Genomic DNA, 26079 nt, shown 5'->3' on the forward strand with positions numbered 1-26079 from the left:
GCCACGTCAGAGTCCTCCAATGGCAAGAAACTAGGGCTTGAGTTGTTTCATGGGACAAACAACTCTCATTGGAGTTGCTCTAAAGATCAAGAAGACAATCATCCTAGAATCTTGCATTCATTGGTGAGTGCTCATCAAGGTAAGGTGGAGTGAAAGCCTTCTTGTTGAATGTAAATTAAATGTTGGGTATAAAGGTTAATCCAATCCTTTTTGTTTATTTATCTAATTCTTGGGGAAATTCATGATTTAACTTGGGGAGGGTCATTTAGCACCTTGCATGTTCGTGCAATTAGAGTTGAAAAAATCCTGTGCATAACAACAATTGGCATCTAAAAAGAGTAAAGAAGTAATGAACTCTGGCGGATCTCTAAAGACTGTACTGAGTGGATATGAAGCCCTAGCTTGGCAAGTCCATCTATGCAGAAATTCCCCTCTCTAGCTAACAATGTCGAAAATATCTCTCCCAGTCTCTAGCAAAGTGGTCACGATATTCATCACCCATTGCATGCCTTGAAAATGTCATAAATGATTGAATTAACTTTTTATGTCTTCATATGAGTTATAGCCTTGGATTTTAACTTTTCAATGACATTAAAAACATCCAAAAAAGGGGTATAGAACTCAAGTTATGATAAAATTAATAAGCGAAGGTCAAGCTATCAGATTTAGATTAAAAAGGTGTGATTTTAACTTTTGAGGTCAACATAGGAGTTATGGATAATTGTATTATATTTCTAACAAAATTGAGATCAACTTATTATTATAAGTATAACTCTATATATCGTGTTTAGACCCACAATGTCATAGGAGTTTAAGATAAAAAAAAAAGATAGTTTGACAGCTGTAATGGTGAGTTGCTTTACCCTTTAAATGTTTACTCTTGGACATGGCTTGGAAGACTTATATCAATGGTTAAGAAAGAGCAAGAAAGAAAAAAGATATTTGTGAATTAGTTATGATGATTATTTAAGATTATGTTTGTGTTACCTTGTATTTGAGGCTTTGAGTTTGTATGCAATATGAGATATTTTTTGTGTGATGTTCATGATATAACATGTTTATGTGTAACATGAGAAATTTATTTGTGATATAAGGTGATTATACATGATGTGATATGACAATGTTTGTGTAATGTGATGAGACGTTGGTGTTTGACTTGAGAATGTTGTGTGCAACGTGTGAAATATTGGTAAATGATATGATGTGAGATGATAATAATGTGTGACATGAGAATGAAATGTTGGTGATATGTATACATGAGATTTACATTTAAATGATGCGTTAAGAGAATGGGATGAGTATGAGTTGAATCCATAAGATAAAATATCATATAGAGTCTTGTACATGAACTATGCATGATTAGAGCCTTTGTGATATAATTTTTTTTAGAGAGGTGCGTAGAGTTTAATGTGATGGGGAATGTGAATGAATTGATGTTACGACATGCATAATGAGATGACATGATTGATTGATAATTTACATGGCATGAGATGTGTGTAATGATTGAGAATGAGATATGATGATTATGAGTAAGAGATATGTGTCATGAGTTTGAAACATGTGTAGCGATTAAGTATGATATGTGTGTTATGAGTATGAGATATGTGTCATTAGTATTTGTTTTCGGGCTATGAGTATTCGCCTCCAAGCTATGAGTAATTATTTTTGGGCCACGAGTAATTACCTTTGGGCCATGAGTAATCGCTTTTGGGCCATGAGAGTATGTCATTGAACCATGGAAGAGTTATTGGAACTTTGAGTTATTTATTACTTATGTTTTTATTAAAGAGGTGGAACTTACTAGTGAGAATGTGGAGTTTGAGTCTATTAATATGAAGGTGTGGACATTAAAGTTGTGAGAATATTATTGTTTGATATAAATTATGAAATATTACATTGTTTTTGTTTATATATATGTTGAATATATTAGAGTGAAATGTTTCTCACTTCTTTTATTTTTTGCTGTTGTTTTATGTTGGATGTTTTGTAGGTAATGATCATCTTGATAATGATGTGGGAGATGAGACACGAGCCTTATGAGGTGTTGCGTTATACTCTAATATGATGTGACACTAGTGGACATAATATAAGATTTCCACTATTTTAAGTTATAATTATCTTAGACATTTGGATGTCATGTCATGAGGACTCTTCAATACCTCAATTCTTAGATGATAGTAATTTGTGAACTCTATGAACATTACTTTGAAACTTATGGACTATTGTGATTCAATGGATTTGAATACCTTATTATTGCCATGTGCGTAGTGGGTGTCACATCCATCACCATAAGAGGAATGTGACTTGACGGCTAAGTTGAGGTGACTTACTAACATTGAGGTGTATAGGTGCAGGAGGAGCATGACATTCTCAAATTAGATTCAATGGATCCAAAACCTAGATGTGCACATATTGGGGAAGAAGAAAGTTATTTAGGATGAAACTAACCTTACAGATGACCAATGACAAACATATAACTACATCAACACACCATAAACCACAAAAACAAACCTAATAACGTTTAGATTAATCTAACTATTTTAAATTAAAGTGAAACTAAATTGAATCATTTAAAATAATGGGATTAAATTGAATCTTCAAAATAAACAAAGAGACTAACAAAGTAAATTACCCTAATTTTTTTCATCACTAACAATAATCTATACTACTTATACTATTACATAAATCTATATTATCTATACTATTACATAATGGGAAATATACACTCTTTAATAATTGCTTTGGTTTTCATTTTTATATGAATTATTTATCTTTTATATTTTACTTAGAAATCTAATTACTTTCTCTCTCAATGTTTTTTTTGGTCTAAAATCGTTTATCCATTTAAGTAATTATTCACTCCATTATTTTTTTATCTAAAAAAATAAAGAATCTGCTTCAAAAAAAATAAAAATAAAGAATCTAGTGAAGCATAAAAGTAACTCTAAGAGAGTGATCATCTTCAAATATTTTTAGATTAAATATGTTTTGATCCCTATAAAATGATCATATTTTTATTTTAATCTCTGTATTTTTTTTTTATCTCTCTAACATTTAAAATTGTTATTTTTGGTTTCTAACAATGAGCAATTTATGATTTTGATTCCTATATATAAATTTCTTAAATTTCCATCCTTTAAGATTTTAATTTATATATATATATAATAAAACTCTCATTCTCAGATTATTCTTCTTCTTCGATGAGTCCCCAACTTCTGTCACCGCACAACTTCAGAGATCTCTTCGATTCCGTCGAAGCTTTTCTGTTCGACTGCGACGGTTGGTATCCACTAGCACTATAGAACTCTGCATTCTCACTTCCTTTCAACAATTGAACCACGCCACGTGGCTTCCTTGCATTGGTCAGGTGTCATTTGGAAGGGCGATGAACTCATCCACGGCGTTCCACAAACTCTCGACATGCTTCGCTCCAACGGCAAGAAGCTCGTCTTCGTCACCAACAATTCCTTGAAGTCGCGCGCTCAGTACGCCGAAAAGTTCCGATCCTTGGGAATTTCCGTTTCGCCGGTTCGCTCTTTTTTCTTTCTCTTTCAATTTTAACTTCTTCGGTGTTCTCTGAGTTGTGCCAGTAATATTCTTCGCTTTGCGTTTCGCAGGATGAGATATTCTCCTCGTCTTTTGCGGCTGCTATGTACCTGAAAGTCAATGAATTCCCTTCACAAAACAAGGTTTCTCTCTCTCTTCTTCTTCTTCTTCGAATGCGTGACTTGTTCATTTTCATCTCTTGCCAATTAGTTATTAGTTATTTATGAATGGAGAATGGTAATGCCATGGCTTGGTTTCGTTTCTGTCAATGTTTCTGCTGCTATAGCGTTGCTTAGTTTTAAAGACGACAGTGTGTTTTTATCATGAAAATCTAATAAAACTACACGAGACATATATAGAAACGTTGTCCATGAACCAAAAATGGAATTATCTTCTTTATACATGATTTCAAGAAAGAAATGAGATTGATATTATTCCTATTTGTAAATAATAGGAAGTAATTTACGATTACAATAATTTATAATATTCTTGTTTTTTAGTAATGTACTTAATTACAGTTATATATTTATTATGTTTTATGAATTTTGATCAAAATTACAATTATATTTATTATATTGTAAGAATATTGATACTAGACATGTATCACACACATATTGTATTCTGTATATTTTAAAATAATTGTATTACCGTATCAGGTAAGTATTGTATCTGATGTGTATCATAGCTGATTTCAAATATTGTTACAAATCGGGGATGAGGAGAAACTGAATCCGAATTTTATTGAATGATCAACAAGCTTTATATTCAGTGTACATTCGATGATGATTGAATAACAGCTAGGCTAACTGAAATAGCAGTAAACTAACTGTATTAATAAGAGAGATAACAAGTTGTATAGGAAGTAATCATAGTGTAGTACAGTTTTTGAAAACGTTAAATAAAATGAAATCAGGATGATGTTTTTGTAGTTTTTAGTGAAAAAAAAATGGCAAATATTTTCTTTATTTTACATTTTCAGTTTCCTTTTGGACTTCTGATGTCACAGTTAGTCACCCATTTACATACAAACAGTTGTGACTTAGGCGACATTTTTGCCATTGGTGTTCTCGATGTTCAGGTTTATGTAATTGGTGGGGAGGGTATACTGGAGGAGTTGCGGCTTGCTGGCTTTACAGCTTTTGGCGGTCCTGTAAGTTCGGCATATTTATCAATTATAACCTGTCTGCCCTTTCTTTTATACTTGTTGAAATTGAAATTTTTGGTTTGAAGAGCTACTTAGGAGTCTTGAACTGCTGTTCTACTGGATTAGTTTCAGTTTATATTCTCTTTTGTTTGTAAATTTTATTGTTTGGATGATTATTCACCCTGGATTGGTTAGGAACTAGGAACTAATTGGGGGTAAACAACATGTACTTATGCGTGTGTTGTTAGAAAGGAAACCCTTATGGCTTATGCCAATCGATTGACTCAAGTGATCATAATGAAGTCTATTATTAGGCTCCATTTTATTAATGGCAATGTGCTTCAAAGTTCAAATTAGACAAAGACAGAGGAATGAAAATCACTTGATTGTCACCGAAGTTATCCTCCTCACCGAATCATTCATTGATTGCAGGGCGATGGAAATAAAACAATAGACCTGAAGCAGAACTGCTTTGTTGAACATGATAAGAGTGTAATGTAACCTTGCACATTGTTACTTGGAGTATCTTCTTTGAGATCAGTGGTTGCATTTAACTGACAGGTTCAATCTTTCAGGTTGGAGCTGTAGTGGTTGGTATAGATCCAAACATTAATTATTACAAGCTTCAGTAAGAAAATCTTTTCGTTTGCTCTTCAGAACTTTACCTTCTGGTTTATGTTGCTTCTGACTTGTGTCATCAAGTTCTTAGTTCAGAAATCAGAACCCTTCATGACATATAGATATATGAAATCCCAAAACAGGATTGTTACTATCAGAATTATATTCCTGTTGCTAGTATTAGCTGGTGTAATTTGAACTTCTAATGATCTTTAGCTTGCCTTCAGAGCATGAAAGTTCTGAAGTTTCTTTCAGTTTCAAATGGGTTGTTTCCTAAATCTTGATATGGTTCTTGAAAGCCCAAATCTTGACCCCTCTTGGTGATCCTGCTCACAGCAACATATATGGGGGTTACAAAGACAGTTTGATGCCTAAGTTAGCAAAGGGGTTGCTAGTAAGAGAATGAAAGAAGAATAGTGTTATCCTACTTGGGGGGTTGCCCCCCCTTATTTAAAGTGAAATCCATGGGAAACAAGAAAGTTAGGATCTTCTATAAGTAAAATTATCTAAGCAAGGAAAGTAGGAAAGTGTGTTATTTAAGAGTGGGTAAATCTGTGTTTAAGATCTTTAGAGATCTCTTTAATCCGCAACAGTCTGCTTAAATTAAAGATTTTTATGGATATATTTGTGGACTGTTGTAATGATTAATAACTTCACAATACTGTGAGAATGATGTAATGAACAAGTTATTTTTCTTTGGGAACATTGATGATGTATTAAAGTAGTTTTTTTAATTGTTAATTAACCCAAAGCAGAATAACCCGTCCCGTGAATGACTTGGAATGTTAAAAATAGGCTCTGCATATTAATTTTAGCATGCTTTAAGTGAATAGGTGGATTTTTCTGTTTAATTTATTACAAATAGGTGGATAGAATCATCAAAATCGTATATATACATGCTCCAACATCATCTTATATTCTGGTGAAACAAAGACGGCCAGGTCCTGTATTGAGAATTTTATCCATATATATTTAATTACTTGCTTGTTTCATATTTTGATATTCCAATGTCATCTAATAGGTATGGAACCCTTTGCATACGTGAAAATCCAGGATGCCTCTTCATTGCCACCAACCGTGATGCAGTTGGACATATGACTGCTTCGCAAGAATGGCCTGGTCCTTTAGTCAACTCCATTTTATTCTTAAATGATGCAGAATTAAGTATTCCACTTGATTGTATGGCCTCATAATTGAGAAAAGTTGGATTTCAGGTGCCGGGTGTATGGTTGCTGCTATATGTGGATCAACCCAGAAGGAGCCTGTTGTGGTGGGGAAACCGTCAACCTTTATGATGGAGTTTTTACTTAAGAAGTAAGAAAGTTAAATGCTTAAAAATTTTAGTTTTATCTGCAGTGTTTGTTGTGTTTTATTTTATATTTTTCTCAGCATTTAACTTCTCTTTTTGCAGATTCAACTTAAGTTGCTCTAAGATGTGTATGGTGGGTGATAGACTAGATACTGATATATTGTTTGGGCAAAATGCTGGTTGCAAAACACTTCTAGTTTTTTCAGGTAACAGTTTTTTTTTTTTTTTTTTTTTTTTTTTTTTTTTTTTTTTTCTGTATCATAGCTGTAACTAAAGAAGTCTATCGTAACATATTGTGATTACTTTTATTGTGCAAGCAGGTTGCACAACTCAATCAGTTCTACAAGACCCTTCAAATAATATTCAGCCTGACTACTATACAAGCAAAATTTCTGATATGCTTGACTTATCAGGAGCATAAATTGCTTCTTCCCAATTTAGACATTCTTGGGTGACCCATTGAGATTATAGAACAATGCTCTACAGATTCACGCATACTTCATTGGACATCTATTTGATTTGCACAATCTAATTATTGCTGATCTCATCTGGATTTCTAATACTTCACTCTGGTGTGAGGTGATGTGCACCAACCATTATTGGAGGCTGTAATAGTTCTCCCGTGTATCAGAATCATTACTGTTGTAATGGTTTTAAAATAGCACCTAGTTCACATAATTCAACTGTTCTCAAATTTCGTTGCAGAATTAAGTCTGTGTGTTTGGTACTCAATCCGTGATTCACGTTTTTTCACATTTTCATGTCATAAGTGCTTTTCCGATCCATGTCCAAATTGATGCGAAGTGAAAACAAACATGCACTAATAGTTTTAGATGTGGTTTGAGGGACCCCGCATCAGCATGGTGTTATTTCCCTGTTTATGATGAAATTTGGATATCCTGAATGCCAGATGACCACAATAGGAAACATAATGCATTAATGGCGCTAGAATAGACGTAAACTAACCAAAACTGAAACAATGTTTGGCACAAATTAGCTCGTAGAGTTATATAGCCCATTGGATATTGGACATTAAGAAATATGTAGAAGCAAGTTTTAAGTCCCAAAATAAATCACTACATGTGGTATAAAAGTATAAGCACGTCCTGGATAAAGCTACAAATAAAATCAGACAATAAAATGGCTATTGTAGCATAAGATGACAAAAACTTATCCAAGATTTCCCACTACAGCTATCTGTTCCTGTTACAAATAAAATAAACATGATAACAACTCTTGCTAAGCACAGTAAAGGAGGACAGAAGGACTATCGTAACAAAACTTAGTACAAGATCATGTATCCGCAGAAACCGGATTATGTTGCACAACATCTCCAGCAAGATGTTCTGTCCCACCTGAAGACTTCATTATGACCTGTCTCTTTTAAGAAGTGCCAACCTCAACTATAGAAGAAGTTTCCAAATGAACAAACACAAACTCATCGTCTGGGTGGTCTATCATGAATAGTGCCTGGTTGAATTTCGAAGCTCCATCCCTTGCCAATTCAAGTAGAACGAACAAGACTATTAATTTGAATAGGCACGTGATATTTTGGTCTTTGATGGTGGCAGGATAGGTAAAGTCCCATCAGAAAGATGACTCTTCAGATTTCAATCCCGAAATTTTTGGTAGAGTTCACTTGGTCACATTTCACCTTCACAAACATCAGTGTCCTAAAGAGTCGTGAATCTAGTAGCCACACCATTTTTTCTTGCACGATCACTTTCCCCAGTACGATGTATGATCATTTAAATATTCACATGCTTGTCACGGTTTTATGGTATGAGCCACATCAGGAATAACAGCATAAGTTGTAACAAGGACATTAGATCTCTTGGTACAAAATCCTTCAAAACTAATCTCCCTCTACTCTTATGATTTGTCACCATGTAAGCCCACCCTTTACCCAAAATATCGGCAACCATATCTGTATTTTTTTTTTTTATAATTGCCCTCTAGTCATTTTTTTAATCATGTTTTTAGTATGACGTATCTATTGATTTGGTTGATAACTAACTTTTGTTGAAAAATTTGATTGATATTTTTAATAGAGTTTTTTCTTTTAATCACGAATTTTCTATATATAACATTCGAACTCGAGATTTTGTTTAAGGAGGCCTAATCCGGTATTACTCGCAACATCTCTTGGCATTTAGTTTATCAACCAATCTCATTTTTCTTTAAGCTAAAATAATTTCTTAATTCTTGCCTTCCCTCATTGGGTATATTGGCCCATTGCCCCTCTGATATTTGATCCAAATTCAAAGTGGGCTCATGTTTGGGTTGGCCTGCAAATACAACTGGATACTCTGACGAGTCTCTGAATTGCCACATTAAAATTTCAAATAGAGGAGGGTCTTTTGGATAAAAAAAGAAAAAGAAAAAGAAAAGGGTGTTGTGATTTGTCCTATTATGAGGAATATTCTCCTGATGCGTTCTGTCACAATAACTGACTTCTTACTCTCCCGCATCCCTCGGCTGTGGCACCAATCAATAGCCATATAGATTTCATGCAGTTCTACAATTACTTAGTTCACATGGTGTCAAACAATATCTTACATGGTATATCTAGTAAAATATTTAACTAGTCAATATTTGAGAACTCAACTTGACTCCTCTATTACTCTGCCTTGCTGTTAAAATTCCATCATTCCAATGAAAAAGATAAGCATGACTCTAAACTCACTAACCACATTAAAGAAGTTTCACTATCATAATTGGTCCACATTTTTTTTTTCTTCCTTTCCAGACAGTTTACAGGTCAAATAGGATGTGAATGATGATAAGTGTGAGAAAGGGACATCAAAGGAAAAGGTATATGGACCGTGTAGCCATGCCAAAACCTTGAGTTGTGCCTTGTTAGTAGGTTACAGGCTCACAGTAGCAGTCAAAATTCTATCCAACCAATTGCCAAAGCCAAAAAATTTTAACACTTCCTTTGGTGGTAGAGATTTTGACATCAAAAGAAACTAAAAAGTGAAGCTAGCAGCCAAATCCCACATATCCAAAGCTTTTTCTCAAAAGCTTTTTCTGCTAGGTGAGACTATCAAACTCTGAATCATCAGAGTCTCCCGCTTGAAGGAATATATTCCCTTCTACCAGTAAAACAAAAAACAATTCAAACTTTGTAGAGACCCAAAGTTTTTTCTTAAAAAAAACTATATATGTAAATCATGTTGAGGGGCCCAAGACTCACATGCATGCCACATGTCAAAATCTAATTGTACTGCTGCTACCATTTGGTAGCTGCTCATATAATATCAGTAATATTTAATCATAGAAACTATAATGATGAGTTTAATATGAACAAGGGGTAGAGGACCACTGCATAAAACTGCTAGTTTTAATTCAAAATACAGATAGAGCTGCATGTGGGCATGCTCGCACCTCTATGCATGGAGCTCAGATCTGCTTTGTTTTTTCTCTCATACTTAATTTCCCCTTTCTATGGTTTATGCATTTGTTTAGTATTCCTATATCTTGTTTCATTGCATGAAGTGAAAATTGAAAGTAGGGTAAGTGCTAAGTAGAAACATATGCAAAGGCTTCCTCAACTTGCATTGGTTTAGAAGGCCACAATAATGTCCTAAAAAGCTCAAAAAGTGCCCCATCACACAATGTTATCACTAAATTTTAATTAACAATTTGTTTCCCATAAACTATGCTAAAACTTTTCAAGTCTGTGTCGGTTTCTGAGATTGTGATCCAATTTCTCACGTTCCATGGGTTGATTATTAATACTCAATTGACACACAACGTTATCCTTAGGTGTTATCTTTTTGGATTCAAGATTCAAAAGTTGCAAGTCATAGCTTGTAAACTGTGATGGACAGACAATTAAATTTTTTTTTTCCCTTTCTTTGTTTGGTTGGACTTTACTGAAACCGAATTTTTAGAATTAAATGACTCGTACCATAAATTTCACAATTATTCCATCTCCACGGTGGTGTTCTTGTTGAAAATTGTTGTACTAGCAGCCATGTTTTAAAACTGAGTACAGAAAAACTAACACTTTTAAAATAAATAATTCTGAAACGAAATGTATACTCTTGTGCAACTTAAATTACAAAAAGCTGACACTATTTTTGTATTTGAGAAAAGGTGCCTTAGTTTGGTTCCACTCACTCTCAAGACATCACACGTTTCCAAACCTAGAAAAATAAAAGGCAAGGAAAAATCTTATCATGATTCAACATTTTCCATAACGAAAAAAGCCTAGACATGAAGGGATAAAAATCGTCCAAATAAAGTTTGGTTTGACCGAGGAAAAACCATTTTTAGGGTGGGGAGGGTCTATAAAAAAGAGGAAAGCAACTGAGAAAACAAAGTGTCTGTTTGAGAGAGGGAAAGGACCATAGAAGCGTGAAGTGCCTTTAGTTTGGGACCGAAACATGGGTACTAAATTGATGAGTCAAATTCCAAAACCCACTAATAATAATCCTAATGTTAATCTCTAAGTTGAAAGCCTTCATTGCCCCATGTGACTATTGCTGAATGACTCTAGACAAGACACGAACCAAGAAAGTTGTCCACTACATGAGCAATCAAACAAAACATTGGTAAAAATTAAAGTCACACTTCTTCAAAGTTCATTTATTGTCGTTTTTCATACACTAGGATTCTGAATTACGTATTTTGATTTTTCCCATTTGGTGCTCAATTGCTCATACGTAACTAGTGTTAGAAAAATATTATATTAAAGCAAAAGTATAGAAAGAAACATTTGGTTGATGTTTGAAGTGGACATTTTTTGTCATATCCTAAATAAAATATTATATATAAGGGGCATGGTATGTGTTATATTATTATTATTGACTAGTGTCAATTTTGTGGTGGATATTTAAGGGAGGAATTATAGTGATAGCTCCAAATAAATTTACATTCTTCTTTTAAACCCTGAACCCAGATTTGGGTTAAAAAACCAGTTGTTCATATTTGGACACATAAATGTGTACTTGTTTGCTTGGTTTCTGGCGCAAGCACATCTCATCCTGGTTGTCAAATTAAGAAAAAGGTTTTTGTGGATGTGCCAGGGTAGAGGTATCTAGATACTTTTTGGAAAGAGAGATATTTGGATTACATGAAACACAAAAAAGGATTAATTAAGGCCAAGTTTTGTTTATTTATTTATTATTTGAGGGGGAAAGTTGTGGGAAAATGGGAAAATGAACTCCAACCACCTTCATTGTTATTATTTATGAGATTTCATACTCAATAGGGACCTTATACAGTTGTGCAAAGCCAGAAAATGAGCCCCTAGACCACTTTGTTAATGCTCTCTCTATACACTAATGAAATCAATTTGAGCCAAACTCTTGGATAAAAAGCTTATAAATTAATGCATCAGCCTATATGGTTTCTCTTTCACATATAGGGCTTGAGTGATCCTTGTGTGATCCCTTGTACCATCATAGGAATGGCATTTAGGATCTGGGCCCTGTTTGGCTAGGATTGCAAAGACAGTGAGAATAATTAAGGTAATTGGTGAGACGTGAGAGGGGTTTTCTTATTATTTACAAACCAACCCTTGTATTATACTATAGGTCCTATTTCACGATGAAATTAAAGCCACTTGTTTTGGTACGTACATAACAATAATAACAATAATCAAAAGCTTTAATGGGTATGCAATGGTTGGTCCACCAAAACTTATGGCATGGATGATTCAGTAATAGATACACCTCTATTTTTCATTGGATCACCCAAACATTCCATCGACCGTTGGTCCATTACTTGGTGATTTTATTGACTGCAAGGGAAAGTAGCACCCATTTTAGGCAACCAAAAATCTTCATGTCGGCTTAAGTGATGGGAATTTGTATTTCCATCAAATGACCAATGCAAACATAATCATAATAACAATTATTGTCTATAGGAAAATTATTTATATATTACCTTCATTTTTTCCTTCCTCGTGGTTTTAGTTTTGCTTCTCATAATTTCTTGTGGGTTGAATTTTGGTTTTGATGGAAGAACATAGGATGGTAGCATGGCCAGAACCTATTAGATTCTCCACACTATAGGGAAGTTGTCGTCTTATTCAACCTCCTCACACTTTCTCCCTCAACACCATGTGAGTTCTGAGTTTTTAAATGAAAATATTCAATTATTAACAATTTAACTAGCCCTTCTAGCACAAAACCTGTTGACATATGAGCAGAATATTTCATAAAATTCAATCCAAGATTCAATTCACTATTTTTTATTCTAATAACAGCTGTCACATCATCTAAAAAATGCCTTTTTCCTCGTAAATCAACCTCTAAATTGGCTTTAATTAAGAATTCCATTGAAATATTAAGAAACAAATTAAGATTTTCAAGTCATTTTAAAACATAAGGAAACATATTGAGTTTATTTATCCATATATATACCTATAAACACATCATTTGACGTTAAAAGAATTTGTGTACGTTTACTTTTGAGTCCTATCACCCCTCACATAATATGTTTTAGAGTTAATCGTGATTTTAGTCCTTCAAAAATAATTTTTCTTTTGATTGTAATTCTCAACTTTTAAAACCACAAGTTTTTTCCCTTACTTTTAAAATATCCAAATTTTAGTATTTAAAGTTATAAGATTTTCTCTTTAATGTTATCTACAGAAACTAAAGTTTAAATATCTCAGAAATATGAAATTAAAACTTATGATTTTAAAACTCGGGTACTAAAACAAAAAATGGTCTATTTTAAGGTTTTTGTTAATTAATATTCTAAAGTCATTAATTAAAAATTACGTTGAGATATACTATTAAAAGTGCTTTAATAAAAAGATTTTTTTAATTCTTTAACTAATCCATAATTAGCACTCACCTTTCTGAAAAATATAAAGATAATATATATTGATATTGATATTCACTAAACATTATAATTTTTTTTTTATTTCACGATTGAGAATATTTTCTCAAAAATATAAGGATAATCTCCTTAGCTGTTTGAAAAATTTAAAATTTGAATCTAACTAATTAGTTAAATGATACAAATAAATTTAAACTATATTTTAAGATAAGAAAAATATGAAAACAAATAAATAATGTTATTATACTATTAACCAAATCTTTTAATGGTTGCAAAAATTGCCTACGACACATACGTTAATGTGATACTTTTATATGATTAATAGAAATTATGTCTCGTAAATATAAATTAATTTTTAATTATTAATTTTAAAATATTATGTAAATTATTTATTAAAAAAAGGAAAATAAAAAAATAAAAAAAAATGAAAAGAATTATTTGGGCAAAGGCATGACAGACAGGTGCAAGACCTCAGAACTGTTTAGTGATTTGGACCTCTCTTGGTTTTGGCGACAAAAAACCATTGAAATTATTGAATGAAGAAAAAAGCTTTGCTTTACCTTTGACCTCTCTCTCTCTATGGCCTAAGCTACCACCAGCTCCCTATCTACACTCTCTCTCTCTCTCTCTGCAAAAGCAACGAAGCTGTGTTCTGATCCTTCAAATTAGGTACTCTTTTGTTCTCTTCTTACTTTCCCCTCTTCCAATTCTTCTCTCCCCATCCTGGGTTTTCTCCATAACCCACCAACTTCAACTCTTTTTTTCATCTGGGTCTCTCTCTCTCGCTTCGGATCTGCTTCAGATTTTACTCTACACCACGTTTCCTTCGTAAAGATCCATTTTTTATTCAATTCTCTCAGGATCACTCTCTTGCTCCTGCTTCTGGTAATTCCCCTCCTCCCTCCCACCCTAGTACCCTTTTATCTCTCCAAAAGCTTCATTCTCCGTTGAATTTGACTCTTACTTTACTCTTTTATCGGTCTTCCAAGTCCAACCCTTTGTGGTTGTTCTGTATTTTTCTTTTTTTTTGGGCTTTTGGGGTGATTCTTGTCTTGTTGGTGTTCCATCACTGTTGTGCTTTGCTAATTTGATCATGCTCTGCATGCAACTTTGCTAGGGATGTATGCTTTGATTTGGTAAATGGGTCTTAGGTTGTGTCCGCTGTTGGTCGTGAGTATTATAGCATGTGGTTTACCACTCGGGTGGAGTTTGAAGTTTTGGTTGGTTAATTATCTTGTGTTTAGGTTATGTTGTGATGCGCTTGTGTTGTTATGTGTCAGTGGGAGGCACTATTTTGGTTTTACCTGTTGATGGATCTGTTTGTCTGTTGTTGAATGTGAGGCAGTTGTGTGTTGATTTTATTGGTGTTTAAGGTGTTTGTTTAATGGATTGGTTGATGAATATCTGTCAACATGTTATTGTTAAACTGTTTTCTTTTATTATTTTTTTTATACTGTGGGGAGAGGGCTGACTTCTTGTTTATGATGTTGATGCCTTTGATAGGTTGTTTCTTATTTTTGAAGATATCAATGGATGCTAAGCCATGGATTTGGTCAATTTGATCCCAATTGAAACTATTTAGCATTTCTGATGGACTCAAAAACTAGTTCTAGAGCTCTCCCTAAACACCATCAGAAGACGGCCGGGATTCAAACCCTTGAGGTGAAAGACGCCAGCTCTTCGTCGCTGAAGACGGCGAAGACTGAGCTGGCTGCTCCTGAGGATTTATCGAAGTCCAAGCAGAATATTGGGGAAACTGCTGAAACCAAGAAGTTAGGGGTTTCAGTCCAAAAGGGGTCTGCTGATTCCTTGAGCAATAAAAGTGGTTCTGGTGCTTCCTCATCTGTTCTCGACAATGTGGATCCTGCTGCTAAGGAGAACATAGGCTCACAGGAAAGCGCAATTGATCAAGACAAGAAGGCGTTGGAATATGGAAGTGTGAAGAACAGTTCTGTTTCTGCCAAAGTTAGTGATGGGGCCAGCAGTCTTGCAAAGACAAGTGGAAGTGCCAAGATCAGTGACCGGGCTGATTTTGTTGAGAGTGGTAAGAGCAGTATTTGCAGAGGAAGCACAAGCAGTGATGTGAGTGATGAAAGTACTTGTAGTAGCTTTAGTAGCAGCATAAACAAGCCTCACAAGGCAAATGACTTGAGATGGGAAGCTATCCAATTAGTTCGAAGTAAAGATGGGGTGTTGGGGTTAGGTCACTTTAGGCTACTGAAGAGGCTGGGTTGTGGAGATATTGGAAGTGTATATCTCTCTGAGTTGAGTGGAACTAAATGTTACTTTGCAATGAAGGTAATGGACAAAGGGTCCCTAGCAAGTCGCAAAAAGCTACTTCGAGCTCAGACAGAACGGGAAATTCTGCAGTCTCTTGACCACCCTTTTCTCCCAACTTTGTACACCCATTTTGAGACAGAGAAATTTTCATGCTTGGTGATGGAATTCTGCCCCGGCGGAGATCTCCATACTCTTAGGCAGAAGCAACCAGGGAAGCATTTTCCTGAGCAGGCAGTAAAGTATGTTTTAAGTTATAACTTAATTTTGGTTCATTCACACTGGTTATAAATTATAATGCCCACTGTATTTCTCCTTATGAATTCCCCTCTTTTCTTATATAGTGTGAAAAATCCAATTATTGATGCGATGCTTTTCTGGCTTGTTATAGTCCACTGAGAAAGGAACTAGTTTTCAGTCTTCTCAGTGTTGTAATTACAACTTTAACATTTATATTTTTACTGTTTTTTAGAATTTTCCCTGTGTATTCCCTTGAATTTTATTGTAGGCAGTTGCAGTGAAATCATCCTTATTTGTGCTCCCATGTATCTTTGTTGCTCCAATTGTTGCTATATTGAAGAAATTCCAATGCTTAGATTACTTTATCCTTGTATGCATAACCTGTTTATAATTATTCTAGCATCTATGACTAATTACTTGATATGTAAAGAACATTGAATTTTAAGCGTAAAATCCTCCTGTACCATGCAAGCATGAAAAGTGTAGCTGGAGGTCATGATATGAGTTCCTTTACATGTGGATTTGCATATATGCATGGTTTACTTTCCATTTTATGATGCCTCTTGTTTTATTCAAGTCCTATATAAGGTCAAATAACGTATTCCAGACAATTTCAGATATTAAATTGTGGGTTTGATTTTTCCAAATGTCCATACAAATACATAACCTCAACCAGAGTAATTAATAGTGAATCTTTGAAAGGATGTTTGTGGAAAGATAAATAAAGTGGTAGTCTTAATTGTCAATCGTCATTAATATTAAACAACCCTGGGCATCTGCTTAGTCCTTTACCGGAATGTTTTACTCAGTACACATGGCTTTTGATCAACTATGTTAATTTGATTTGATGGTAACACTGCTAATTTCCTCATAACTTGCAGATTCTATGTGGCGGAGGTTCTACTGGCTTTGGAGTACCTCCACATGCTTGGAATTGTCTACCGTGACCTTAAGCCGGAAAATGTCCTTGTTAGGGACGATGGACACATTATGCTCTCTGACTTTGACCTCTCCCTCCGATGTGCTGTTAGTCCGACCCTTGTTAAAACCTCATCCATGGATTCTGAGCCTTTAAGAAAGAATCCTGTGTACTGTGTCCAACCTGCATGCATTGAGCCACCTTCCTGCATCCAGCCATCCTGTGTTGCTCCTACTACATGCTTTTCACCACGCCTCTTCTCCAGCAAATCAAAGAAGGAGCGCAAGCCCAAAACTGAAATCGGCAACCAAGTGAGTCCGTTACCTGAGCTCATCGCTGAGCCTACTGATGCTCGGTCCATGTCATTTGTTGGAACTCACGAGTACTTGGCACCTGAGATCATCAAGGGTGAAGGCCACGGGAGTGCTGTGGATTGGTGGACTTTTGGGATCTTTTTATACGAGCTGTTGTTTGGTAAAACTCCTTTCAAGGGATCCGGCAACCGAGCAACATTGTTCAATGTTGTAGGCCAGCCACTGCGATTTCCCGAAGCACCTGTTGTCAGTTTTGCAGCAAGGGATCTCATAAGGGGTTTGCTTGTGAAGGAACCACAGCACAGATTGGCATATAAAAGAGGTGCTACTGAGATTAAGCAACACCCCTTTTTTGAAGGTGTGAATTGGGCGCTGATCCGTTGTGCCACCCCTCCTGAGATCCCAAAGGCTGTGGAGTTTGAGAAGATACCCTCCCCAGCCTCATCAGGTGGTGAAAAAGCTGTTAACCATCACATGTCAATAGCTAATCAGAAAGGTGGTTCTGATAATTATCTGGAGTTTGATTTCTTCTAGAGGTAGACAATATATTGATTGCAAATGGTTTCTGTTAAGAAGGGGGGAGGAACTGTTTTTCAATGTTTCAGGAACAGATATGATGAGGAATTGTATGTTTGTTTTTGTTGGCTATTTGCAGTTTCAAATTTGTATGGCATAATTAATGCATGGCTTCTCTGTCATCCCAAAAAAGGCATATAAAAGAACATTTCTCCACTGGGAATTCCAACCGGCCAATGATGGTGATGGTGCTCTTTAAGGTCTCAATGGTAAGCATGCATGCATGCAATTGTGGAAATTGGAGCACATGGGCATCGAGCAAAATGCAGACTTGAATTTTTGTTTTCTTTGAAAACAAGTGTCATGTCATAGAAGAAAAGGACATTTTTTCTGCCTAGAAACTCACCATATCTACGTCCAAAATCAACTTTAATGCAAAATAGTCAGTTAATGTTTTTTATTATAGCAAATGCTTGGTAAGATTTCTCTTCTTTTTTCATGAGCATTTCTTATGGTCTTTGCACATAATACTGTAGAGTTGTTTTGTTGAGCGTTTTGTATCCTCTCCCAGAAAAGGTAAAGTTCCTCCAAGAAATGAATGTAATGTAATAAGATATTCTTACGCTAATTATACACATTTTGGACCTATCAATTTCATGCCAATCAAGTGTTTTTGTGGTTTAAAATTGGGGCAGTTTTTTTAAAATTAAAAAAAATTATAAGAATCATTTTTTAGAAGCAAAATTGTTTTTTTTTTTAAAACAAAAGTGAAAAATTATGTTTTCCTCTTAGAAAATAGTTTAGACAAATGTATTAAAAAGGTAGAAAACGATTTATTTTATTATTTTTAAAGGTGACTAACTAATAAGTGCTTTTATTATATCTAATTATTTAAATTTTAAAGTTATAGGAATCTAATTTACACATTAAAGAATAAAATGTATCAATATCCAATGACTTAATAATAAATAATTTGAGATTGTAATATCAAAGATAAGCATGAAATTGATAAACTTGATTTTTATTGCGAATTCATCCATTGATTAACAAGCCTATAATTATAAATGTAATATAAATGCAATAATTTATTTAATAATATTTCGTTCCAATTTTTTTTTTCTTAATTATTTGTTATATTCTAAATTTATTTTTTTCCTGTTTCTTTTGGTTCTAAAATTTGTTGTCCAAGAATTATTTGGCATTATAAATATACTTTATGCATTAAAGTGTGTAGAGGAGCCACGCTAGTTCTTGAATAAGGTTTATTTTGGTACAAGGCAACGTCTTAATAAGATTTATACATATTATTTTTTTTTGTTCTCTTATACGTGTCAACTTTTTAGTTAATTTTTTTATTTATCATTTATCAGTTATATTCTTATTTTTACCTAATTTTTTTATTTCATAAATTTATCACAAGATTAAAGAAAGACAAATGAAAAAAATGACAAAAAAAAATTGATTAATAAATAAATACCAATGTATAATAGGAAATTAGTAAAAATGAGAATATTAATTATTTTTCTTAATTTATTTATTACAATTGTGAACGGCAATTAAAACTGAAAAAGGAAGCGACAATGTAGTGCATTGTACTATTGTAGCTTTTATTTTCTATATTCCTATTTATCCATATAAGGACGTGAAGGTAGGTAAAGTATATCTTTTCAACCCTAAATTTTGGCTTTATGTTAACTTTAATTTCTTAGTATACTAAAGTAATATATTGGGTAATATTTTTTTGGTGTGCCTATATTGGGACATATATCATGCGATGACAAATAAACAATTGATGTTAAAATTTAAAAAATTTCGATATATCTATAATTACTTAAAATCTAATATATAATATTCTGATTCTTTAATTTTCAGCAGAAAATACTAGACTGTGGCATTTTTTTTTAATTATATTATTAATTTACGATATTTATTATGACTAATTTTAGTAAAAATTTAACTGTTGACAGCCGTGCCACAATTTAACTTCAAATTGATTCTCCATTTAAATTTTCAAAATGCAGATGCTTTAAATTGTAATTAATAGTAAGAGCCTTTCATTAAAAACTGTTACCATCGACAATCCATGCCTCTACTTCTTAGAAAAGAAGTTGTATCAAGTTACTTTTAGACAAATATTGCAAAATATTCATTAAAAAACACAATCTCCTAGTAAACTTAAAGAGTTAAAGTTCAAGCCAATGCTTTGTTAATCTCATTTTGTACTCTCCCATTTAAACAAGCAACACAATACATACAAATATCATATCATAATCATTGACTACATATGGAAGAATGTATTTGCAAAGCATTCAACAGAAGGGCACTTTCAATAATTTATCTCCATTCTTCACTTTTTGTGACTTTGTAAGCTTTATTTCACTCCTTTTCTTTTGGTTTTGATTATTGTGCTTGATTTTTTTTATTGTGAGAGAAAATCCAGTATAGCCAATTTTTGCATATTGACCCCTATTGAGAGGGTTTCTCCCTAAATTGAAATAAACTTTTTTTATGTGTTAAAAATGATCTTTTCTAAAGTTGCAGTTGTTCCACGCCCTAGCCAAACTCAGTTTCTTTTCTACGCCTCAATCAATGAATTGTTGTGTTGTGTTTAAAATTGATTTGGTGTTGTTGCGTGTGGATCTAGTTTGGCCAATGGCCATGCAAACCAAGGAAGTTTGAAATGCAAGTTTTCATATTTGAAAAAGTCTAGAATATTATGTCGTTATTTGGTTTAATCAAAGACTTGAATTTCAGTCGCTTTCTAAATTGTTGCAAGCTTATAGGCTTTAATTGATGCATATATATATATATATTATATGTCGTGCACTGCAAAAATTGCTTCAAATGGAGATTGGAGAGTGATTGATACGCGACGAGTTTGAAGATATTACACATAATTAAAGCCTTTTATACCGACAATAACAATGTATAGGTGATTAACTCTTTTCATATTCTAACTATGTCATTGAAAAGATACTAATTATAGTAAATAATATTAACATTTAATAAGGTTTGACGAGATTGTACATAATTGTATTTTTTTAATGCTTATAACAACCTCTCTAATAAGAGACACTTAAAGGATGATAGTGTTTTGTTTTTTTTAACAATTACGAGAATTAGTATATAGATAGAAGAAGCCAGATGTGTGTGTAAAATCTCGTGTAATTTACTTTACTAATTAACTATGAATGTTTTAAATCTCTTAATGATAGTGAATTACCTTTGACAAACTAAAAAAATATGAATCATTCAAATAACACAAGCAGACTCAAGTCAAGCATCATTCCGATTATAATGTCAAATTATGCGTATAGATTGTGGAATTATTTTAGCTATTTCAAAAGTTTAACCGATTTAAAATGAAATTAATATATTTTTACGAAGCCTTATATTTTTAAATCCAGACTTCGTCAATTAAATTTAAGCTTAATTATGTTTTTAATTTTTAATTTGAAGTATAAATATTTTTTATCTTTCAAATTTAAAGTTCATATTTTTAATTCTCAAAATTTCAAAAATTATTATTTTGGTCCATCAAATTTAAAATTTATCTTATAAATTTTTATAATTTTAAAAATATTATTTTAATCTCTATATATACTTTGATATTAGTGGTGTTGAAGGACTAAAATAATATTTTTTTAAAAAATAATAAAGTTTAAAAACTTTGAGAGATTAACATATATATATATATATATATATATATATATATATATATATATATTAAAAAGTTATAGAAACTAAAGACGTATTTTTGAATTTAAAAGATAAAAAAATATATACGATTTAAATAATTAAAAACATAATAAATTAATTGAATTTATCTCACCGTCTCAAATCCTATCAATTTATATTCTAATTTTAAATTTAATTTTGAAAGACTAACCACTTCTCTCTCTCTCTATATATATACATAATCTTAATCTTATCTCAAGCTAGATCAATTGATTTATACACCATTTTGGATATACATAAAGTAACATCGACCCTTGTTAATCTAAAGCCATCATCGTCTACCATTCCCAAAAAATTGAGAATTGAACATACGCAATCAAGGTATGTTGTCTCATTATTAATACTATCACTTTATCTAACAAGTTTTTCAAATACCAAGAGCAAATTTTTTCTACAAGAAAGCAAAGGAAACATGGAATTCCTTAACTCAAGTATATTGCCGAGTACTTCGGATAGCAGAGCTTCATAATAATAAAGTAATGGGAGATGGAGGATGGAGGATAAGAACATCAATTTTTCCTTATCTCTTACAGTGATTTATTTTTTAAAAATTAATAACCATCTTTTAGAGTATAATTATACTAATTTGAGTTAATACTAGTGGTAAGAGACTCACATTTTTTACTTAAGTGATTATCATTTGACCAAATGGTTATGAATTGAATTTTAACTCTTGTAAATATAGAAAATTTAAGTTGAAAAGAGATATCACCTATTTGATGTTTATAAAGTCCCTGAAGAAAATTAATTATCATATCCAACAAAGAAATATTCCTAAGCAATAAAAAAAAAATAAAAAGGGTATAAGCTTTGTCCTAAGTAATATATACAGTTTAAGGTGTAACACTAATATTTGGTGGCTTTATTTAAATTAAAAGCATCTCACTTTGAAATAATAAAATAAGACTGGGTTGAGTGTGACCACAAAATCTGTGTATGAAGAATATTTATTCCTAGGTTAACATTTGGATCAACGAAAAAGGAAGAGTTATACAAAATCTTTGATTAAAATTTTGGTCTAAACAACCATATAGGATTGGGCACAAAACGCATAAGAGGAACCACAGCATGGGATTCATATTCTTGTTGTGAAACACTTGAACTGTTGCTGTCATCGGAGCCTGATATAGTGCAACTAATCATCTGATCAATCACTTCCTTTCCATCACATATTATTTTAATATCACAGATTTCTGGTGCATTCTTGAGGACATTATCTGCTATTCCATTTCCCCATCTAGAGACACATTTGCTACTCATCCCATTAATAAAATAAAATAACGACACATTAGTAAAAGACTATTGTTATTAATTAATTTCAGATTTCAGATATTGTAAGCCATGGTTGATGGTACCTTAAATTGGATTTGGTAATTCCTATCACCAATTTCCTTACACCATGATCTCTAACAAGGTCCGTTATAGCTTTGGCAACGTTGTCATCTTCAATAAGCATTATTTCCACCTTAACCTGTGTGTTATTACCATTACATACAATCAAATCAATGCAAAATAGTTTCTCAAACAAAAAAATCACTCGACTCAATTTAGTTTCTAAAGAAAATAAAGTCACTAAATAGTTCCTCAAGATTACAAAAAGTTTAGATACTTCAGTCTTTCAGCTATTTTCTTTCTATTTTTAATGCATAATTATTCACTAAAAAAGTGAATGAGTGAAAAAATCATTAGTGAGTAATTAGTTAAAAAAGATGAAAGTGTAGAAGTGACTCACATCTATAGTTTTGAAAGACTATAATATTTGTTGTTTTTCTCTCCAAATTAAAGATCAAATTTTGTCAAAATGATATTTTTTCAAGCAAATTATAATTTAGGAGAGTCCGGTTTGATTGAAGGAGACATAGCATGACAAACTAAGATTCAAATCTCTACTAGAAAAAATATTTATAATTAGTATCTAATTGTGTTTCAATCAAGATTGTATTCATAAAGATGAATTATTAGGTAGTTTAGGGCTATCAAGTATATATATTTAAAATTTTCAATTTACAAAAGAAAAGTTATTAACATTCGATTTCATATCATATAGATATTAGTTAAGAATTATGGTAGCTAAGATTATTTAATAATTTTTCATTTGAAGATGAATATATGAGGGTGGTGGTGATTTCTTTACCTTTGAATCAAGGCACAAGTCAATAAACTTTTGAAGGAGCAGTTTCGTTTTGCCTTTGTGTTGAGTCAAGAAATAGTTAACATACCCTGGATTTACACGATTCCTTGGAAATTTTCCAACTGCCAATGTCATCAAACATCAGAAGCAATACGATCAACCCCACAAAGTCATAGCTAAATTAATGGCTTCATTAATTAAAATTAAAACAATCACTTCATTCACCCATTGACTTCAGCATTTTTACTAATCAAAATGGTAACATGTTATTCATTCCTTGAATTGCACCAATTACAAGTAACCCTTTTATATAGGAAAAATTATTGTATGGTTCAAAATTACTATATATATGTTTACTGTTCTGATCAATTTTTACCTGACAGATAATAAGAATTTTAATTTATCAAAAAGAATTAATAACACTCATTTGTATGTCACATAAAAAATAATTGAGACCTGGGTAAGAACTACCTAATAATTTCTCTTTATTGAGACTATAAAACATAACATAACTCACATGGACTTGGGATGAACCTGATTTGAGGAAAAACATGTATGAGAGAGACAGTGGTAGAGGGTGTGACAGCATGTTTCAAAGTCCATAAAAGTGCTTCCATGCTTGATTCTCCAACGTGGTCCACTGCCACATGAACAACATCTTTTTCGTTGTTGTGAATATCGAAAGAGAACACACTGCTCTCGCAGTCTTCAGATATTGTATCCAATGGCTCCTTAAGATTGATCTCAAACAACTCCTCCGAATCCTCGTCGTTGGTGTTGCAATCAAAGTCAAACACTTGGTTTCTCCTGAATCCGATGAAACCACAAGAACAATTAAAGGTTTCTTCATTGCAATCGTAGTGCAAACAATCATGCCTCGTTTCATCTGACATCTTGATTGACATCTAATGATTGTCTCCAAGTTTATATGTATATATCAACTTTGGTTTCTCTATGAGTTTGTAGACTTTATGATTAGAGAAAAACTTGACCAAAAAATTGAGTTGAATTTTGGATTAGATCAGAGTTTCATTATATAATCGTAGCTAAAACGAAACTTCAACTATGGATTTGAGAATGCATATAGATTAGAACAATGCGAACAAGGAGTACGCGGTGTACGAACAATTTTTATTTACTAATGAAAATAATGAAAGTGATACGAGGATAATTAATTAATTAAAATAAGAAAGTTATATGAAGTTAAGGACTAGACAGATTTTTTAAAAAATAAAAATAAAAATTGAAAGAGAAATGAAGACCAAGTTAGAGGGTATACGGGCTTCTGCCATGAGGAAAACTATGGACAAACCTCCATTTAAATTAATTAAAAAGTCAAATCACACACATGTTAATATATACTAAATTTTTATGCTGCCTCTTTCACACGGGAGATTAGATAATGACTACATTGGACACTTGTGTTAATTAATTAAAATTTATATCGATAACCTAACAATTGATCATATCGTTTACCCAGTAGGAATTTCCTTATATATATAATAGCCTATGTTTCTTGTTTGGAAATGGAATCACGATTCCAATATGGTTATGAATTATAATATTTATATTTGAATTATGTAATGAATTAGAATTTTAAGATGATTTATAACTTTATTTTACTCATTTAATTAGAAAAAAGTTGTGAATAAAACTAAATGAGATTTTAAGTTAAAAAAAATAATGCATAGACCACAACAATGGTGATGAACAACAAGTGGCATTGAGACAATAATGATGACAATAACATAAAAGGTGAAGGGCTAGGATTATCTCCAATATATATCAATAATAATGATAATTGTGTTGATGAGGTAAAAAGTGAGGATATAGTTAAAAAATGATGAGAGCAAACTAGTGTTAATGGTAGTAGTGTGGTAGCAACAATGGTTGTATCAACAACAAAAATAAAAAGATTATTTGTAGTAAAAAGAATAATTTTAGGTTAAAAATTACAATTCACTTATACTTGTCTAGATCTTTTTTTTTTAAAATTAAATATCTTTATCATTATTTATTACTTTTTATTTTATTTTTTTTCTTCTAATTATTAATTATTTTCATTTATAAATTATAGTTTTATTTTTCTCCTAAATAAAATTTTCTAAAAATATTATTTTAATTTTAATTTCAAATCTTAATTATATACACTTTCAAATTAATTCTTTTTTAAAAAATGCTTTTATTATGCTCATATGAAGTATTATTGCCTAAGATGGGAATCGAACACCGGATATTCCCTTCTAAATAAATGTTCCCGTAATTTTTATTCTTCTAAGATTGTATTATATTTTTTGCTTATTCATTGAATTAATTATTTATATCTCATAATTTTAAATAATGTTCACGTAAATAATTTTAAATAATATCTTAAAATTTAAATTAAATTAAATAAAACAAATACGATGTATAGAATATTTGCTAGTTAAAAATGACTTTTCAGTTTCGTTACATAGGGATTTTCCACGATTTAGGTGGCCCAAATATAAATTACATTTTTTTATTCGTAACAAATAAGTATTTACAAAT

General features: G+C 32.3%; 3 protein-coding genes across 5 annotated transcripts; 2 read left to right on the forward strand and 1 right to left on the reverse strand.

Moving 5' to 3' along the window:
• The first annotated feature begins 3133 nt into the window (after nt 1–3133).
• PGLP2 (2-phosphoglycolate phosphatase 2) lies at nt 3134–7349 on the forward strand. Its single transcript, XM_020365267.3, has 10 exons — nt 3134–3279; nt 3368–3528; nt 3618–3689; nt 4625–4696; nt 5123–5182; nt 5266–5318; nt 6330–6427; nt 6523–6622; nt 6720–6823; nt 6938–7349. The coding sequence occupies exons 1-10, from the start codon at nt 3201–3203 to the stop codon at nt 7036–7038; spliced, it is 900 nt and encodes a 299-aa protein (XP_020220856.1). The 5' UTR covers nt 3134–3200; the 3' UTR covers nt 7039–7349.
• Nucleotides 7350–13926: 6577 nt separating this feature from the next.
• D6PKL2 (D6 protein kinase like 2) lies at nt 13927–18180 on the forward strand. 3 transcript variants are annotated; one of them, XM_020364998.3, is made up of 4 exons: nt 13941–14084; nt 14218–14300; nt 14919–15934; nt 16814–18180. In XM_020364998.3, exons 3-4 carry the CDS (start codon nt 15006–15008, stop codon nt 17697–17699), a joined length of 1815 nt encoding a protein of 604 aa, XP_020220587.1. In that variant the 5' UTR covers nt 13941–14084; nt 14218–14300; nt 14919–15005; the 3' UTR covers nt 17700–18180. The 3 variants fall into 3 exon arrangements, with proteins under 3 accessions (XP_020220585.1, XP_020220587.1, XP_082920438.1); XM_020364996.3 differs by lacking the exon at nt 14218–14300 and having other exon boundaries at nt 13927–14084; XM_083064312.1 differs by having other exon boundaries at nt 13941–14300.
• Nucleotides 18181–22260: 4080 nt separating this feature from the next.
• LOC109803853 (U-box domain-containing protein 33) lies at nt 22261–24834 on the reverse strand. The gene is made up of 4 exons (XM_020365523.3): nt 24068–24834; nt 23554–23672; nt 22775–22890; nt 22261–22671 (listed from the first exon to the last, which is right to left on the reverse strand). The coding sequence occupies exons 1-4, from the start codon at nt 24453–24455 to the stop codon at nt 22425–22427; spliced, it is 870 nt and encodes a 289-aa protein (XP_020221112.2). The 5' UTR covers nt 24456–24834; the 3' UTR covers nt 22261–22424.
• Nucleotides 24835–26079: the final 1245 nt, after the last annotated feature.

Source organism: Cajanus cajan, chromosome 1 (genome assembly GCF_000230855.2).
Source record: "Cajanus cajan strain Asha chromosome 1, NIPB_CcT2T_4, whole genome shotgun sequence".
Classification (NCBI taxonomy): domain Eukaryota; kingdom Viridiplantae; phylum Streptophyta; class Magnoliopsida; order Fabales; family Fabaceae; genus Cajanus; species Cajanus cajan.